The 18718-nt window shown below is 56.5% G+C and overlaps 3 protein-coding genes across 3 annotated transcripts; all 3 read left to right on the top strand.

Annotated features, from left to right (window-relative positions):
- The first annotated feature begins 1060 nt into the window (after nt 1–1060).
- LOC134559261 (protocadherin gamma-B5-like) lies at nt 1061–3940 on the top strand. Its single transcript, XM_063413867.1, has one exon. It carries the CDS (start codon nt 1463–1465, stop codon nt 3938–3940), a length of 2478 nt encoding a protein of 825 aa, XP_063269937.1. The 5' UTR covers nt 1061–1462.
- Nucleotides 3941–5605: 1665 nt separating this feature from the next.
- Nucleotides 5606–12731, top strand: LOC134559260 (protocadherin gamma-A10-like). The gene is made up of 2 exons (XM_063413866.1): nt 5606–8336; nt 12717–12731. The coding sequence occupies exons 1-2, from the start codon at nt 5895–5897 to the stop codon at nt 12729–12731; spliced, it is 2457 nt and encodes an 818-aa protein (XP_063269936.1). The 5' UTR covers nt 5606–5894.
- A 533-nt stretch (nt 12732–13264) lies between these two features.
- Nucleotides 13265–18709, top strand: LOC134559259 (protocadherin gamma-B5-like). Its single transcript, XM_063413865.1, has 3 exons — nt 13265–13349; nt 14448–17266; nt 18509–18709. The coding sequence occupies exons 1-3, from the start codon at nt 13265–13267 to the stop codon at nt 18707–18709; spliced, it is 3105 nt and encodes a 1034-aa protein (XP_063269935.1).
- Nucleotides 18710–18718: the final 9 nt, after the last annotated feature.

Here is an 18718-nt window from a genome sequence, read left to right as displayed (position 1 = left end):
AGAGAGCAGGGGCTGGGGAACAGCTTAGCAGAGAAGTGTTTTGGGTTATTGGTGGGTGATGAGATGGGACATGAGCTGCCAAGGTGCACCTGCTGCTGAAATTGTGTCCTGCACTGCATTAGATGTTCTCTGCCCGGGAGGTCGAGGGAGGTCCTTTCCCTCTCTAAACTCTTTTAGTGACACCATAGACTGCATGCAGACCTTGGGCCAATATCCCAAATGGACATGCCAGAGTCTCCAGAAGGAGCACGGGAGTGATCTGAGGGTTGGAACATCTCTGCAATGCAGAGGGACTGAAGGAGTTTAGGTCTTCAAGAATGGAGAAATTATATCTCTCTGGAGACTTTCCAAATTATGTCCCTTTATCAATTTTGCAAAGAGCTTATAGAAAAGATGTGGAGAGCTTTTTTTACAAGGACTGGTGGTCATAGGAAAACAGAGAAGTGTTTTTACCTAAAGGAAGGGAAGCTTTGATTAGGAGAAAGCTTCACAGTGTGGGTTGTGAGAAAATGGAACCTATTCTCAAGAGAAGTTTTGGCTATGCCTCCACCATTCAAGTCTAGCAGAAATGATTCCTGCTTATGGCAGAGGTGTGGATTAAATGACCTTTAAAGAGAGGTTTAAGTGTGAAACTGAAGACACGGTTTAGCTCTAAGCAGGACTCAGCATTGCTTTGCACCTTCCTTTGTCAGGCGCGCAGATATGGAGATGCAGATGAAACAACTGTAATGAGCCAAGAAAAAAAAAAAGAAATATTATTCTGTTATCTTGGCATAAGGGTTGATTACAGTGGTTTAAGTCTATCTATATGTCAGATAAATTCATCCCAGATAATGAAGGGACAATTCAAGAGATGTGACTAAGGGCAAAAAAGCTCTTGATGTCTTCCCTATATTAGTAGATGCGCCGCAATGTTATTAAGAGCAGCCAAATTTACTGCCGTGTCATGAATGTTTGCTTGTGATTGCTCACTGTGACTTGAAAGAACGCACTAAAAGCACTGGACAGCACATTTGAGATAGAAACGCCCTGGAGTCGAATGAAGCAAGAGCTTCTGCGCTCGCTGTGTGCAGCGGAGCGGAGACCCTGGTGCCGGTGCAGCGCCGGTCCCCGCGCCAGTCCGGGCCCCCGGAGCGCGGCCATCCGGCGGCTGCAGTGGCGTCGCGGCGCCTCCGGGTGCCGCTGTTGGCCGCCGCCGAGCGGCGCTGGAGCCGCGGCCGCCGCAGCGTCCTGCCCCCGCAGGCTGCTCGCTCGCCCGGCGCCGGCCACAGCGGCAGCGGCGCCGCCGGCAGCGGCAGCGGCAGCGGCGAGAGGCGGCGCTTGTCGGGGAGCAGCGGCGTCCGAGGCGGCCCGAGCGGGCTGTGTGCGCTGCGGCGGGCGCTGCGCTGTGCGGCGAGAGCGGCTGCGAGGGAGGCGCGGCAGCGGCAGGAGGCAGGAGCGCGGCGAGCGCTGGCGGCAGAGAATGGCGGTGAGGCGGCGGCAGAGGCGCGGGCCGGGCGGTGGGCGAGCGCTGCTGGGCGCGCTGCTGCTGTGCGTGTGGTGGCGGGCGGCGGCCGAGCGGGTCCGCTACGCCATCCCCGAGGAGCTGGGCACAGGCTCGCTCGTGGGGCCGCTGGCGCGGGACCTGGGGCTCAGCGCGGACGAGCTGCCGGCGCGCAAGCTGCGGCTGAGCGAGGAGAAGCAATACTTCAGTGTGAACGAGGAGAACGGGAACCTGTACGTGAACGAGAGGCTGGACCGGGAGGAGATGTGCGGCGAGTCGGCGACCTGCTCCGTCAGCTTCGAGGTGCTGGTGCACAACCCGCTGAACATTTTTCATGTCGAGGTGCTCATCGAGGATGTGAACGACAATTCCCCGACCTTCAGCAAGGCTGCTCTGGACCTCGAGATTGGTGAATGGACGCTTCCAGGTGCTCGCTTTCTGCTGGAGATGGCCGGAGATGCAGACACAGGAAGCAACTCGCTGCTGACTTACCAACTGACCGGCGACTCATCGTTCTCACTGTCGATGCAGGAAAAGCCGGGTGGAAAGAAGCAGCCGGAATTAGTCGTGGAGAGAGCTTTGGATCGGGAGAAGCAGAGCTCCTTTGAGCTGGTGCTGACAGCAGTGGACGGCGGGGACCCCGCCAGGTCCGGGACAGTCCAGGTTCACATCAATGTCACAGATGCCAACGACAATCCGCCCGTGTTCAGCAAAACCATCTACGAGGCGCGAATGGCGGAGAATCTTCCTGTGGGGTCTCTGGTGCTGCAGGTGAGGGCGACGGATGCGGACGCGGGCTCGAACGGGCGAGTGTCCTACTCCTTTGGTCGCGTCCCGGACGCCTTTAGGGCGTTGTTCACTATCGACAGTGAGAGTGGGGAAATCAGGACAGCGGGTCCCCTCGATTTTGAGGACAAGAGCAAATACATCTTCGGTCTGGAGGCGAGAGATGGCGGCGGGCTCACCAGTCATTGCGAAGTGCAGATCGACATCACTGACGAGAATGACAACGCGCCCGAGATCACCATTCTGTCACTGTCGAGTCCTGTGCCCGAGGATGCCCCAGCCGGCACCGTGGTGGCCCTGCTGAAAGTGCGGGACAGAGACTCGGGCGAGAACGGTCAGGTGTCGTGCGAGCTGTCGGGGGAGGCGCCGCTGTCGGTCGTGGCGTCGTCGGGCGGCTCGTACAAGGTGGTGACGGCGAGCGCGCTGGACCGCGAGCAGGCGGCCGAGCAGCGCGTGACGGTGGTGGCCCGGGACCGGGGCAGGCCGGCGCTGCGGAGCAGCAGGGAGCTGGTGCTGGAGGTGTCGGACGTGAACGACAACGCGCCGGTGTTCGAGGAGGCGGCGTACAGCGCGTACGTGGCGGAGAACAACGCGGCGGGCGCGCTGGTGGTGCGCGTGCAGGCGCGGGACGCGGACGCGGGCGCCAACGGGCGCGTGAGCTACTGGCTGGCGGGCGGCAGCGCGGGCGCGGCGGGCGCGGCGCCGCCGGTGTCGGTGGAGGCGCGGAGCGGCGCGCTGTACGCGCAGCGCTCCTTGGACTACGAGCAGTGCCGCGAGTTCTGGGTGGCGGTGCGGGCGCAGGACGGCGGCGCGCCGGCGCGCAGCTCCACGGCCACGGTGCGCGTGTTCGTGCTGGACCGCAACGACAACGCGCCGCGGGTGCTGTGGCCGGCGGCGGGCCCGGCGGCGGCGGCGGGCGAGGCGGCGGCGGGAGGGGCTGCGCCGCCTTTCGAGGTGGTTCCGCGTTCGGCCGAGGCCGGCTACCTGGTGGCCAAGGTGGTGGCGGTGGACGCGGACGCGGGGCGCAACGCGTGGCTGTCGTACGAGCTGGTGCAGGCGTCGGAGCCGGCGCTGTTCCGCGTGGGGCTGCACAGCGGCGAGGTGCGCACGGCGCGCGCCGTGTCCGAGCGGGACGCGGCCAAGCAGCGCGTGGTGGCCGTGGTGAAGGACCACGGGCAGCCGGCGCTGTCGGCCACGGCCACGCTGCACGTGGTGCTGGCCGAGAGCTTGCAGGAGGCGCTGCCGGAGCTGAGCGAGCGGGCGGCGGGCGGCGAGGCGGCGGCGGCCGAGCTGCAGTTCTACCTGGTGCTGGCGCTGGCGCTGCTGTCGGCGCTCTTGGTGCTGAGCGTGGCGCTCTTGGTGCTGGCGCGGCTGCGCCGGGCCGGGCCGCCCGCCGTGCTGCGCTGCCTGGGCGCGCAGCGCTTCTCGGTGGCCGGCGCCGCCTTCCCGGCCGACTTCTGCGAGGGCACCTTGCCCTACTCCTACAACCTGTGCGTGGCGGCGCCGGCCCGCGCCGTGCCCGAGGCGGCTTGGCCGCCGCCGCCGGTGCCCGTCCTGTCTGCGGAGGAGCTGCTGGGCGGGGATTCGTGCGAGAAGCCCGGCCTGAGCAGTGAGCTCGTCGCGGGAGAGCCGCCCGCCGATGCCGGTGCACCGCAGGTCTGTAAAGCGTGAGCTCCTTCTCTTTTTAAGGCTTTCCTGAATATTGGCTATTTTCTCCTGGTCTTTTTTGGCTTACGCCAATTTGAAATATTTATGTGTCTCCGTGCTGCAGCGGAAATTTTTGATTTCTCTTATGACATATTCATCTGAGATTATTTGACTCTTGTTCCCCTTTGCGGTAGTAGCAGTGCTTTTCCGTATGTTCCGGTGTCTTGTTTGTGTGAATTTCACTTTCCTGTGTCCCTGGTGGATTGAAATGAGGAAGGGACCATCCCCCGTCCATGGAGAGCAGGAAGGACTTGGTTCGTCATGGGTCAGACGTTGAGCTGCAGGGGAGAGTCTTGTTTTCGGTAATTGAGCTCTATAATATAGAACGTGTTAGCAATTTTGAAAGCAGATCCGTATTCTGTGGAAGGAGAAGGGCTGATTCTGCATGACGGAGTCGGGGAAAAAGAGAAAAGCTATGACACCGGTGATTCTTCTTTCCTGATTGATTTGTTCCGAAAGAGTATGCTTGGAAAGGTGCATAGCTTAACACAAGCCCGTTCGTTAATTTTTTTTGTGTGCCTATTAGGTTCAGAAAGGAAACGTGTGTGAAAAGTTCTGGGGTCCATCCTCAGTGAAAAAAGATTTTCTCCCGTTTTTTGGAGAAATGCGGCACTTGTCCTATTTGGCTTCCTTTTTGTGGCTGGCAGTTCCCTCTCTTCGGCTCTTTATGATCTGTATTTTATACAGTGTTGGGAGTGTTGAATGATTTGTGTTTCAGAGAATTTGTTTTCTATTCTGTCCACCGAGAGAGTTTAGGGAATTTAGTAGAACTCGGGTATATCGAGAACGGCAAATTGTTACAATTCTGTTTACTAGGATCGACATCTGAGATACCAAATGGGTCACATATCAGGGAGATGGGCCAAGCGACGGTTTCGGCACTTGAGTCAATCCCATTTGCACGGTCATTAATGGTCAGCAGCGTTTCGAGAGGGCAGCTGTACATTTGTTGTTCTTTTGTTTCTCTGTTTCTTTACTTGAAAACACATCGTAGCGACATCACTGAGAACTACTTAGATGAACAGTTTACTAACGAGCTTCAATTCTTTACACACTGATTTCAGAATAAAAGAAAACCTTGGGACGACTTACTTAAACGTATATCTGTATAAAGTAAGGATCTGCTAGATTTATCTTAGGAAGGGATGTCAAAGATGTGAAGCCCTGAAACTTTCCTTCGAGTGTTGTAGCTACATTTTTATTTGTGCTTGTAATTCAATCTTGTAGCAATTAGCTCGTTAACTTCATGAATCGTGCAATTACTATGGTCAAGCATGAGTTAACGAAGCTGATAGCTGTTTCTTCGGAATGCGGTATCGTCCCGTTTTCTCCCTGACAGCCTGTTGTTGTAGATGCTTTTGAAAAAAAGGATAAGACTAACATAAAGCTACAGAGTAAAGTACGGAAAATGTGTTTTATTTTACATAAAATGACACTAGTAAGTATTTCGTTTCCCGTGCGGTAAAAGAGCCACGCCCACGGAATGTCTCTGCCTTCCTCCCGATCGTGGTGCCCTGGAGGGTCAAAGCAGAGATCGGCTGGAGAAATGGGGAGGCAGGAGAAGGGCGCTGGACGAAAAGCGTCTCCGTGGCGCCTGTCCCCTGTGTGTGGCAGGGCCGGGCGGGCAGCGCCGGGCAGCGCTCGGTGCCTGCAGTGCCGGGAGGAGGCTGCGGGCGCCGCTGTTGACCGAGAGGAGCGAGAGGGAGAGCGGAGCGCTGCCGGCAGCCCCGCCCGCTGCGGATCGGCTCGCTCGGCTGCTCGCTCTGTGTGCGACCGTGCGGGCCGCGATCGTGCCCGCGGTGCCGGTGCATTCTGCAGCCAGGGAGCGGCAGCAGCGCAGGGTGCAGAAGCTGAGAGCACTGAGCGGCAGCGGGAGTTGGATCGGCGGTGTTGCGGTGCCGGCGGTGGCGCGGCGGAGATGAGCGCGGCGGGGAGGCGCTGGGGCCGGCGGCAGCGAGCTCTGCTCTGGGCCGTGCTGCTGGCGGCGTGGGAGGCGGCGTGGGGGCAGCTGCGCTACTCGGTGCCCGAGGAGATGCCCAAGGGCTCGTTCGTGGGCGATGTGGCCAAGGACCTGGGGCTGCAGCTGCCGGAGATCCGAGATGGTGGTGCCCGCATTGTCTCGGAAGGTAGGACGCAGTATTTCTCTCTGCACGGGAAGACGGGACATTTAGTGACGGCGGAGAGGATCGACAGGGAGCAGCTGTGCCGGCTGGTGCAGAAATGCGTGCTGCGCTGTGAGCTGATAGTGGAGGGGGAAATGAAGCTCTATGAAATCGAAGTGGAAATCACGGACATTAATGACAACGCGCCCAGCTTCAAGGAAAGTGAAGTTGAGGAGAGGATTAGCGAGACGACAGCCCCGGGGTCGCGGTTTCCCCTGACCAGGGCTCACGACCCGGACTCGGGCGGGAATTCCCTGCAGAGCTACGAGCTGAGCGGTGACGAGCACTTCTCGCTGGCCGTGCAGGCGGGCCCCGGCGGCGATCAGCGTCCCGAGCTGGTGCTGGCCAAGGCGCTGGACCGGGAGGAGGCGGCGTTTCACGAGCTGGTGCTGAGGGCGAGCGACGGCGGCGATCCGGCCCGGACGGGCACGGCTCGGATCCGCGTGACGGTGCTGGACGCGAACGACAACGCGCCCGTGTTCAGCCAGGCGGAGTACACGGTGCGTGTGCCCGAGGACGTGCCCGTGGGCTCCGTCCTCGTCACCGTCACGGCCACCGACGCCGACGAGGGTCTGAACGGGCATGTGAAATATTCTTTGAAGAACGAGGCAGACACGGCTCTTTTCCATCTGGACTCTGAGAGTGGAGCGATCACTCTGTTGCAGAGCCTGGACTTCGAGGAAGGCAACTCTTACGAACTGGAGGTGCAGACAAAGGATGGCGGTGGCCTTTTCGACACTGCCAAAATGGAGATCACCGTCACAGACATAAACGATAATGTACCCGAGATTTCTGTGCGGTCTGCGCTAAATGAGATTTCTGAGGATGCCCAGCCAGGAACTGTGGTGGCTCTGCTACACGTGCAAGACCGGGACTCGGGGGCGAACGGAGAGGTGCGCTGCGCTCTGGACAGTGATGTCCCTTTCCGGCTGGAGAACTCCCACGGCAGCTACTACCGTGTGGTGACATCGAGAGAGCTGGACCGCGAGCAGGTGTCGGAGTACAACGTGACGGTGCGGGCGGCCGACGGCGGGTCGCCGGCGCTGCAGAGCAGCGCGGTGCTGGCGCTGCGGGTGCTGGACGTGAACGACAACGCGCCCGTGTTCGAGCAGGAGCGCTACAGCGCTCGTCTGGCGGAGAACAACGCGGCGGGCGCGCTGGTGCTGACGGTGCGCGCCACGGACGCGGACTGGGGGCAGAACGCGCGCGTGCGGTACCGGCTGCGGGAGGGGCGGGTGCGGGGCGCGCCGCTGTCGTCGTACGTGTCGGTGCAGGCGGAGACGGGCGCGCTGTACGCGCTGCGCTCCTTGGACTACGAGCAGGTGCGCGAGCTGCAGCTGTGGGTGCGTGCGGAGGACGGCGGCGCGCCGGCGCTGAGCAGCAACGTGTCGGTGCGGCTGCTGATCGTGGACGAGAACGACAACGCGCCGCAGGTGCTGTACCCGGCTTCGGCGGCGGCGGCGGGCTCGGGCGCTGCGTGGTCGGGCGTGGAGCTGGCGCCGCGCTGGGCGGAGGCCGGCGCGCTGGTGGCCAAGGTGGTGGCGGTGGACGCGGACGCGGGGCAGAACGCGTGGCTGTCGTACGAGCTGGCCAAGGCGACGGAGCCGGGGCTGTTCCGCGTGGGGCTGCACAGCGGCGAGGTGCGCACGGCGCGCTCGCCGCTGGCCCGCGACGCGGCGCGCCACAGCCTGGTGGTGGTGGTGAAGGACCACGGGCGGCCGGCGCTGTCGGCCACGGCCACGCTGAGCGTGGTGCTGGCCGAGAGCGTGGCCGAGCTGCTGGCCGAGCTGGGCAGCGCGGCCGAGGCGGCGGCGCCGGGCGAGGCGGCCGGCAGCCTGACGCGCTGGCTGGTGCTGGCCGTGGCCGCCGTGTCGTGCCTCTTCGTCGCCTTCCTGCTGCTGCTGCTGGCGCTGCGCCTGCGCCGCTGGCGCCGCCGGCAGCTGCTGCCGCCCGCCAGCGGCGCCTTGCGCGGCGTGCCCGTGTCGCACTTCGTGGGCATCGACGGCGTGCGCGCCTTCCTGCAGTCCTACTCGCACGACGTGTCGCTCACGGCCGACTCGCGCAAGAGCCAGCTGCGCTTGTCGGGCGCCAGCTGCTGCGACACCCTCCCGGCCCGGCCGCTGCCCGACGAGCCCGCGCCGCTGCTCGGGCAGGAGGATGTGGCCGCCGCCCTCCCCGCCGATCCCTCCTCTCCCTCGGTGAGTTTCTCCGTCCATAATGTCTGCACAAGCGTTTCTCCTCATATTCCACTGCCCTTTGCTCGCTTTGTTCCCTGGCTTGCATAGGAGACTTCCCTTTAAATCAAGGTAGAGATTTCTTCTTTGACATTGTGTGGGCTCGTGCCCATTGCCTTCGTTGTGTGACCTCGGGGCCCTCAACCTTCCGGGTATAAAAGAAGGAAAGATGGAGAAGGCTGCTGCTGGCAGGCTGTTGGTTAGGTTGGAAGTTTGGATATTTATCAGATTCCAGGTATTCTTACCCAATGTCACCTTTTCTCTATAAAATCCGTGTTCCTCTTAGTATTCGGTCTTCTGAACGGATGTATTCCATTATTGATAAATACAGGTCTTCAGCTGGCTCATGTACCTTCCCAGCAGCACATGTGCTTGAATCAATTGAATGTGTCTTGAACAAAATGCTGATGGCTTTGATTGGAACTTCTCTGCAGATTGTTCTTTATCATTTTCCAAGATACATCATGGACGTCAGCAGGGAATGCCTTATTGCCATCCATGTTTTGATCTTTGTCCTTACCTGAGGATTTGGTCGGGCAACAAGTGTTCCTTGATGTCTGCCTGTTCTGAAGATTGGGGATTGTCTTGCAGTTGTGACTCTTGGAAAAGCCTGTAGGTGGCTGCAGGCATAGGAGGAAATGTAGAAGGAAAGGGTAAAACTTTTGTTTTTTTCTTCTTTTTAAGGTAGAGCTATGTCAAGTGGAGCTGGAAGAGCCTTGGCTATGAAATATTTAGCATGGCAGGAGAATTGCGTGGGTGGGAAGGGAGAGATTCAAGGTGCAGCAGGAGATCGAAGGTGGGCACAATTCCCCCTGTGCAGATATTCACTGACTCAGTGTCTCCCTAAAGACTGCTGGGCTTCTCCTTTTTGACCTCTGCAGTCTCTTGACAGAACTTCAGTGAGCAGGCAAATGCAGCTTCCATGGTACAGAGAAGTAGAGAGAGCTGTGTGAGATTGGTGGTGTGAAGAGAAGTGGTCTGGGGAGCTGGGCCTCCACTGTCAGGTGTTTTTAAGAGATGTGGGTGGAAGAAGAGCAGGGATGATGTGAAGGGTTGGAAATTGGAGTCGTGTGAGCTGGGCATGAATGTCTGCTGAAAGACTGCAGGGAATGATTTCCTCCATTCCCTGTCTAGTTCCCGTCTCTAGGATGAAGCAATGTGAGGTTTTTCTTCCCAGAGTCATTGTCTAGAAGATATGTATTCCATCTGCATGGAGAACCCTGGGAGGTTCTTACTAAGTATTTGCACACCATCATAATTGTGTCTCTCAAAATCTTAATTTTTTACCTATGAAAGATGCAGTAAGGGAAGAGCAAGGTAGCTCTTTGAGGCCTGTAAACAAAGTTATTCATCTTCTACTCTGATTTCTATAACCCAGACGAGTGTTTTGAGCTCTTCCATTCTACAGGTGATGACCTGAAGATGGTTCTTTCTTATTTGTAGGTTGAAAGAGAGAACTTCATCAGCATGTTTCTTTAAAATATCTCTGTGAGAAATGCTTTTTCTTGTCCCATGGGTAGGGTGAGCAGTCAAATCTTATCCATGGTCAGGAGATAGAGTCTGAGCAACTTTCCTTTTGTGGAGTCTCTCTAAATTCTGAAGATCTGTGATAACCCTGTGAGCTGTGAAGGGTTAGGGGGAGTGTTGGGGGTGTGGTGTGTGAGGAGGCCCTGGTGGAGACATGGCCTGTGTTTTGTTGATGCCCAGGGCTATTGCTGGCCTTCTGAACATGAGTCAGGAGGAGTCTCCTGATTTAATCTTGTGTGGTTTGGACTGCAAAGGCCTGGTTTGGGTTTGGTATTCTTGTGCATGCAGGGTGGCAGTGACACATCTTGTGAGGAGTGCATGTGCTGAAGAACGGTGATGTTGCCTCTGAGCTGCTCCTTGGATGGCTGGGTCTGTGACAGAGCTGGTAACAATTTATGGCCTATCTAAGATTTTACACTGGTTCCAGTAATTGGGAGGAACAGAATAATCTTAGTTGTGATGCTTGGGATCTGAGAAGCTGTGCAGACAACTTTGCTTCTACTGGTGTCCGTGTGCAAAATTTGCTTTGAGGTTATGTTTTGACAGAGAGAAGTCTGTCTGTGCAGAGACAGAGCCGGTGCTGGAGTTCACTGTGATGGAGTTCAAAATGAATGAACGAATGGTGTCAAGTTCTATTTGTTCTACTAGATGTGGCCCATAGCTGTGGTTCCAAGGTTTTTCTTTCTCTTACTGTCCAAGGCAATGACTGTGTGGGGTGAGCTCCTGTGTAAGGCCTCCTGTGCATTAGTTACAATCGAGTTTCCTGTGTTGTGTATACACTGCAGATGACAGAATGTGAAATGTGAGGCCATGATTGACACTGTTCTCGTGTTTTCCCATTCTTGGCTGGGTTGATTATGTTTTGGTTTTTGGATGACTTGGTTGGGTTGGGTTGTTTGTTTTCTTGTTTTCTTGTCCAGGATTAAAGTTGATCCTCATTGTGCCTGGCAGTCCTGCAAACTCCAAAACATGGAATCATCCAGTAGGGAGAGCATCTCTCCTCCATACCTTGAAGCTGTACATGTAATGAGAGAATCAGGGCAACACAGAATCATGGAATGGTTTGTGTTAAAAAGGACTTTACAGATCTTGTTGTTCCAACTCTTCTGCCATGGACAGGGACATCTTCCACCATCCCAGTTGCTCTGAGCCCTTCCCAGCCAGATCTTGAATATTTCATTTAAGACATACAACTTCATAAATGTATGTTTCCCCAAGTTGTTGTTTTCTCTGTGGCCAATACACAACCAGAATTTTGGAATATGTTCATGGTGAGGCCAAAGGCTGTGAATGCAGAGTGAGGAGGGTGAGAGCTCAGTTCTGTGCCAGGAAAATCGGTGAATCCATGTGGGTTTGGCTGAGCAATGGTTTGATTTCTTGCTTGGTTCCAAAGCCAATGCCATTTGTGTTCTGTTCTGATCCTGGTTTCTCTGTCATGAAGTACAATGACATTCCTCAGAAGGAACATTTTCCACAGTGACCCTTCATGTAGAACTGTAATTCTTGTGTAGAACAGCCAATGAATCCTGTGTGAAACCTCCATTATGCATCTGTATCTCTATGCAACATTGTGATATCGAGTTTCTTGAGAGTTGTAATTACACTTTGCTTCAGGCCTTTGTTTGCAGGTTAGGTTGCAGCTCATTTTCAGAACTCTGGTCAGTACTTTTAAATTTGAAACAGTGACTATTGTTTTTCAGCAAATCCTTACTTCAGCCACCTAGGAGAGAATTGTACGTGTGGGAAATAGGAAGAATAGGAAGCAGAAACAAAAGGAGAATCTGTTGTAATTTGTCGGAAGATTTAACTTGAGAAAAAGGCCAGTGAGAAGCTGTTTCAAGTGGTGGTTTCATAACTGTGCAAGGTGAGCAGGCCATGCAGTAGAAAGAGTTGCTGAGGAGAGGACTGATTCTTCAAATGGAGCCCCCTCTCCTGCTGTGCAGTGTGAGTGTTTAGGGCCACACTTGCAGCTTGAGGCCTCGGAGACTTCCAGGTGATCTGAGAATGAACTCTAAGCCGTGAAATCAAGGCCTAGAAGACTTCATTGTGAGCATCTCTGACCGCTTGTTGTCTTCTAATCCTTCCTTGTCTTATGTGAGAATTGTTTTTGTGTTTTGAGGGGTTTTTGGGGTTTTTTTGGGATTTTTTTCCATTTTCTTTTTCCCTGATTTACACTCTATGTGGTTATACATACTATTATCAAGAACCTATCTTTTTAAACAATATCTGGTGTGTTCATGTCTCTTGTTCTTGTTCTAGTGGGAGTGGAGGGCAGGAGATATGAGAGTGACTTTGTGTTCTGTTACTGCTGGGAACAATATATGTAATTATGACTTTAATAGAGGTTACATGTGTGTAGATAAGAGCACGAGATAAAAATGGGGAGGAGATTCCCTCTAAGCCAATGGTTTGATGATCCATTCTCTGTTGGATGACTGCTAATCTTTCAGTGTGGTTGTTTATCATTTGGGTGCTTTAGAATCCTTCAGTCCCTTATCATCATGGTGGTGAGCAGACAAATGTACCTCCCTTGTGGGTGTGGCTGCAGTGCATGATCATCTCAGGAGAAATGTGAGCAGTGAGGAGATAGCCACAAGCAGAACCTTGCAGCTGCATGGCGTAGAAGAAGAAGAAGCCAGGGGAGCTCTGTGTGTGAGGCCAGAGGAGAAGTCGGTCATTGCCTTGCTTGTGCTGTGTCATAGCTAACACAGCCTGTGCCTGCTGGAGTCCAGTGGGATTGGAGTTGCTTGTGCAGAGCCAGTGAGACCTACAAAAGGTTCTTGCATGTGTTGACTTCTCTGTTTCTCCCTCTTGCAGTGCTTGTTGTCATGAGCTCCAGCCCAGCGTGTCTGATCTGCTGTGGAAGGTGTCCTCTGTGCCAGCTGGGCCAGTGCAGGTGGAGTTCCCACACACAGCTGGGATGTTTCCAGGTGGAAAGAGGAAGGGTTTCCTAAGCACATGTGTGCTCCCCCAGGAACACTTTGTGTGTGGTGTAAAAATGCAGAAGCATCTGTGCTGCAGTGGTCAAAGTGCAGAGTGGTCACCCAGCCCCGCCAGGGTTTCCATGAACTGAGCATGGGCCAGTGGGAGAACGTGTGCAGTGTCCCCCACGTCATGATCCAGAGGAATGTGCTGGGCAATCATCTGGAGGCTGTTAAATGGCTGAGGAACAGGCAGGAAAGTCATCCCCAAAGAGTTCTAGGCAGTGGCTCAATGTGCAGGTGGAAAGCAGTGACTGGTGTTGTCCCTCGAGGGTCCTTACTGGGACCAGGACTGTTTAGAACCTTCATGGACAATGGGATTGAGAGCACCTGGAGAGAATTTGCAGCTGACACCAATCTGAGTTGATTCCCGAGAGGGCAGAGATGCCAGTGAGGGATGGGCTGCGGAAGTGTCCCCGTGGATCCATCATGAAGCTGAACAGGGCCAAGAGCAAGGTCCTGCCCCTGGGTGAGGGCAATCCCCATTGAAACAGAGAGCAGGGGCTGGGGAACAGCTTAGCAGAGAAGTGCTTTGGGTTATTGGTGGGTGATGAGATGGGACAGGAGCTGCCAAGGTGCACCTGCTGCTGAAATTGTGTCCTGCACTGCATTAGATGTTCTCTGCCCGGGAGGTCGAGGGAGGTCCTTTCCCTCTCTAAACTCTTTTAGTGACACCATAGACTGCATGCAGACCTTGGGCCAATATCCCAAATGGACATGCCAGAGATTCCAGAAGGAGCATGAGAGTGATCTGAGGGTTGGAACAGCTCTGCAATGCAGAAGGACTGAAGGATTTTAGGTCTTCAACAATGGAGAAATGATACCTCTGTGTAGATTTTGCTAATTATCTTGCTTTATCAATTTCAACAGAGCTTATAGGAAAGATGTGGAGAGCTTTTTTTACAAGGGCTGGTGGTCATAGGAAAACAGAGAAGTGTTTTTACCTAAAAGAAGGGAAGTTGTGATTAGGAGAAAGCTTTACAGTGTGGGTTGTGAGAAAATGGAACATATTGTCCAAAGAAGTTTTGGCTATGCCTCCAACATTAAAGTCTACCAGAAATTATTCCTGCCTATGGCAGAGGTGTGGATTAAATGACCTTTAAAGAAAAGTTTAAGGCTGAAACTGAAGACACGGTTTAGCTCTAAGCAGGACCCAGCATTGCTTTGCACTTTCCTTTGTGAGGCGCTCAGATAGGGAGATGCAGATGAAACAACTGTAATGAGTCAGGAAAAAAAAAGGGAAATATTAATCTGTTATCTTGGCATAAGGGTTGATTACAGAGCTTTAAGTCTATCTATATGTCAGATAAATTCATCCCAGATAATGAAGGAACAATTCAAGAGATGCGACTAAGGGCAAAAATGCTCTTGATGTCTTCCCTATATTAGTAGATGCGCCGTGATTTTTTTAAGAGCAGATAAATTTACTGCCCTACCATGGATGTTTGCTTCAGACTGTTCAGAAGTGTGACTCGAAAGAATGCCCTAAAAGCACCGGTCAGCACATTTGAGATAGAAACGCCCTGGAGTGGAATTAAGCAAGAGCTTCTGCGCTTGCTGTGAGCAGCGGAGCGGAGACCCCGGTGCCGGTGCAGCGCCGGTCCCCGCGCCAGTCCGGGCCCCCGGAGCGCGGCCATCCGGCGGCTGCAGTGGCGTCGCGGCGCCTCCGGGTGCCGCTGTTGGCCGCCGCCGAGCGGCGCTGGAGCCGCGGCCGCCGCAGCGTCCTGCCCCCGCAGGCTGCTCGCTCGCCCGGCGCCGGCCACAGCGGCAGCGGCAGCGGCAGCGGCGAGAGGCGGCGCTTGTCGGGGAGCAGCGGCGTCCGAGGCGGCCCGAGCGGGCTGTGTGCGCTGCGGCGGGCGCTGCGCTGTGCGGCGAGAGCGGCTGCGAGGGAGGCGCGGCAGCGGCAGGAGGCAGGAGCGCGGCGAGCGCTGGCGGCAGAGAATGGCGGTGAGGCGGCGGCAGAGGCGCGGGCCGGGCGGCGGGCGAGCGCTGCTGGGCGCGGTGCTGCTGTGCGTGTGGTGGCGGGCGGCGGCCGAGCGGGTCCGCTACGCCATCCCCGAGGAGCTGGGCACAGGCTCGCTCGTGGGGCCGCTGGCGCGGGACCTGGGGCTCAGCGCGGACGAGCTGCCGGCGCGCAAGCTGCAGGTGGCGTCTGGCGGCAAGAAGCAGCTGAAATCCTTCACGGTGAACGACGAGAACGGGAACCTGTACGTGAACGAGAGGCTGGACCGGGAGGAGATGTGCGGCGAGTCAGAGACCTGTTCTGTCAGTTTTGAGGTGCTGGTTCACAACCCGCTGAACATTTTCCATGTCGAGGTGTCCATCGAGGACGTGAACGACAACTCTCCGACTTTCAGCAACGCTGTCCTGGAACTTGATATAGGGGAATGGACTCCTCCCGGTGCTCGTTTTCCGCTGGAGATGGCCCAAGACGCAGACGTGGGAAGCAATTCGCTGCTGACTTACCAGCTCACCAACAACCCTTCTTTCACTCTGGTAATGAAGAAGAGCCCTGACGGAAGCAGTGAGCCGGAATTAGTGCTGGAGAGAGCTTTGGACAGGGAGAAGCAGAGCTCCTTTGAGCTGATGCTAACGGCGTTGGATGCCGGGGATCCAGTGAGATCCGGAACTATCAAGATTCACGTCAATGTGACAGATGCTAACGACAATCCCCCCGTGTTCGGGCAGGACCGGTACAGTGCGAGATTGCGCGAGGACTCGGCCCCGGGGTCGAGAGTGTTAAACGTCTCCGCCTCCGACGCCGACACCGGCAACAATGCTCGCATCACCTACGGCTTCGGGAAAATGCCTGCCAAGGTACTTGAGAAGTTCATGATAGACGCGGAGAGCGGAATAATCACGCTCAAAGATGCTTTGGACTTTGAAGACACGAGAGGCTATACATTACTGGTGGAGGCGAGGGACGGTGGCGGTCTAATGGCTCAGTGCAAGGTGGTGGTCGAAGTGCTGGACGTGAACGACAACGCGCCCGAGATCACGGTTCTGTCGCTGACAAGCCCCGTGCCCGAGGACGCGCCGGTCGGCACCGTGGTTGCTCTCCTGAACGTAAATGACCCAGACTCGGGCGAGAACGGTCAGGTGTCGTGCGAGCTGTCGGGGGAGGCGCCGCTGTCGATCGTGGCGTCGTCGGGCGGCTCGTACAAGGTGGTGACGGCGAGCGCGCTGGACCGCGAGCAGGCGGCCGAGCAGCGCGTGACGGTGGTGGCCCGGGACCGGGGCAGGCCGGCGCTGCGGAGCAGCAGGGAGCTGGTGCTGGAGGTGTCGGACGTGAACGACAACGCGCCGGTGTTCGAGGAGGCGGCGTACAGCGCGTACGTGGCGGAGAACAACGCGGCGGGCGCGCTGGTGGTGCGCGTGCAGGCGCGGGACGCGGACGCGGGCGCCAACGGGCGCGTGAGCTACTGGCTGGCGGGCGGCAGCGCGGGCGCGGCGGGCGCGGCGCCGCCGGTGTCGGTGGAGGCGCGGAGCGGCGCGCTGTACGCGCAGCGCTCCTTGGACTACGAGCAGTGCCGCGAGTTCTGGGTGGCGGTGCGGGCGCAGGACGGCGGCGCGCCGGCGCGCAGCTCCACGGCCACGGTGCGCGTGTTCGTGCTGGACCGCAACGACAACGCGCCGCGGGTGCTGTGGCCGGCGGCGGCGGGAGGGGCGGCGCCGCCTTTCGAGGTGGTTCCGCGTTCGGCCGAGGCCGGCTACCTGGTGGCCAAGGTGGTGGCGGTGGACGCGGACGCGGGGCGCAACGCGTGGCTGTCGTACGAGCTGGTGCAGGCGTCGGAGCCGGCGCTGTTCCGCGTGGGGCTGCACAGCGGCGAGGTGCGCACGGCGCGCGCCGTGTCCGAGCGGGACGCGGCCAAGCAGCGCGTGGTGGCCGTGGTGAAGGACCACGGGCAGCCGGCGCTGTCGGCCACGGCCACGCTGCACGTGGTGCTGGCCGAGAGCTTGCAGGAGGCGCTGCCCGAGCTGAGCGAGCGGGCGGCGGGCGGCGAGGCGGCGGCGGCCGAGCTGCAGTTCTACCTGGTGCTGGCGCTGGCGCTGCTGTCGGCGCTCTTGGTGCTGAGCGTGGCGCTCTTGGTGCTGGCGCGGCTGCGCCGGGCCGGGCCGCCCGCCGTGCTGCGCTGCCTGGGCGCGCAGCGCTTCTCGGTGGCCGGCGCCGCCTTCCCGGCCGACTTCTGCGAGGGCACCTTGCCCTACTCCTACAACCTGTGCGTGGCGGCGCCGGCCCGCGCCGTGCCCGAGGCGGCTTGGCCGCCGCCGCCGGTGCCCGTCCTGTCTGCGGAGGAGCTGCTGGGCGGGGATTCCTGCGAGAAGCCCAGCCTGAGCCGTGAGCTCGTCGCGGGAGAGCCGCCCGCCGATGCCGACGCACCGCAGGTCTGTAAAGGCTCTAGTTCTTGATTTTGTCTTTGAACCTTTCCGAACCGTTGTCCTGTTTTGCCTGGTTTTCCGCGGATAGTGTAGGTGGGTAGGGCTGGTCCATGTCTCTAAGACGGAATGAAAGAACAGGGTGATTTCTTTCTCTACGAAGCCGCAGTTAGCTGTAGCACTTGGTTCTGCGGCGGTCACAGCTTCAGATTCATGAAGAGGGGTTTTTTTGCATCTCTTTCGTTGAATAAAATTGTAATAGTTAGTAACATTGATGGGGAATCATAACTATGCAGGAAATTGCCCGGTTCTTTATGAAGTAATCGTGCTAATAACGCAGATATTAGCTGTTGTCGGTTTTTCCTTAATGATCGGTTTTTCTGAAGTTATGTATTGGGACCTGGTTTAAAGCTGGCCACTTACTCCTTGGTTAACGTTTTTCCTGTCTTGGACTCCAAAATGACTCGTTTCTCACAGATAGACCAGTTACAGGTTCTACATACAGAGTAAAAAAAGAGACTGTAACTCATTCGAGTGAACGCTGTTGCAGAAATGGCGGGAATGAGACCGGCAGAGGGACGAGGGGATTTTGTGTTTTTTTGGTTTGCTTGTTTGTGGGGTTGTTGTTTGTTTTTTGTTTTCTTTTTTGCTACCGCACCACCCCACTCTCTTAATATTCTTTACATAAGTCTGTTTAAAAGGATGAGGCTCTAAGATCCAAAGATACCTATCAACTGTGAAGGAGATTGGCTAAATGGCAGTTTAGGCGCTTGAATCAGGTATATTCGGACATATATCAAGGACCACCAGAGTTTACGGTGTGAGCTGTACTTCTCTTTTCCAACTACCCTAAATTATTTTATTGAAAATGTGCGATAGCAGCATGAATATCCAATACTAGAAAAAGTTTTTGTCAAAGAGTGTGAACCCTTTTCACTTTAATTTCTGAGAAAATAAAACTTCTTTCTGGGACTATAGAATGACTTGATTAAATGTAATTCTGTATAACGGCGTAAGGTTCATTACAGGAGCTTTCCTGCCTCCTGGGTAGTTGTAGATACAGTCGGCACAGAGTGATGAAGTAACCGACAGCCGTATATGAGAGACGGATTCTTTCGCTACCCTTGCGTTCGTCATTCAATGATGACTTCTACAAATATTTCTGATGAAAGTTCTTCTTTAGTAGTACTGTGTTAGGATTCGTAATACTCCGCATGTCGTATTAAAATTACTGCAATACACCGCGTGCAGTGCCGGGAGGAGGCTGCGGGCGCCGCTGTTGACCGAGAGGAGCGAGAGGGAGAGCGGAGCGCTGCCGGCAGCCCCGCCCGCTGCGGATCGGCTCTCTCGCTCTCCCGGTACGTGAGTCGGCGGCGCAGGTCTCTGCGATCGTCCCCGCGGTGCGGAGACGTGCTGAAGGGGCACGGAAGAGCCTGGCAGCAGCGGCTGTGAGCAGTGCTA

This window comes from Prinia subflava, chromosome 16 (assembly GCF_021018805.1).
Source record: "Prinia subflava isolate CZ2003 ecotype Zambia chromosome 16, Cam_Psub_1.2, whole genome shotgun sequence".
In the NCBI taxonomy this organism is placed as follows: domain Eukaryota; kingdom Metazoa; phylum Chordata; class Aves; order Passeriformes; family Cisticolidae; genus Prinia; species Prinia subflava.
Note: the sequence above shows the minus strand (reverse complement) of the source record. Positions and strands in the feature narration are given on the sequence as shown.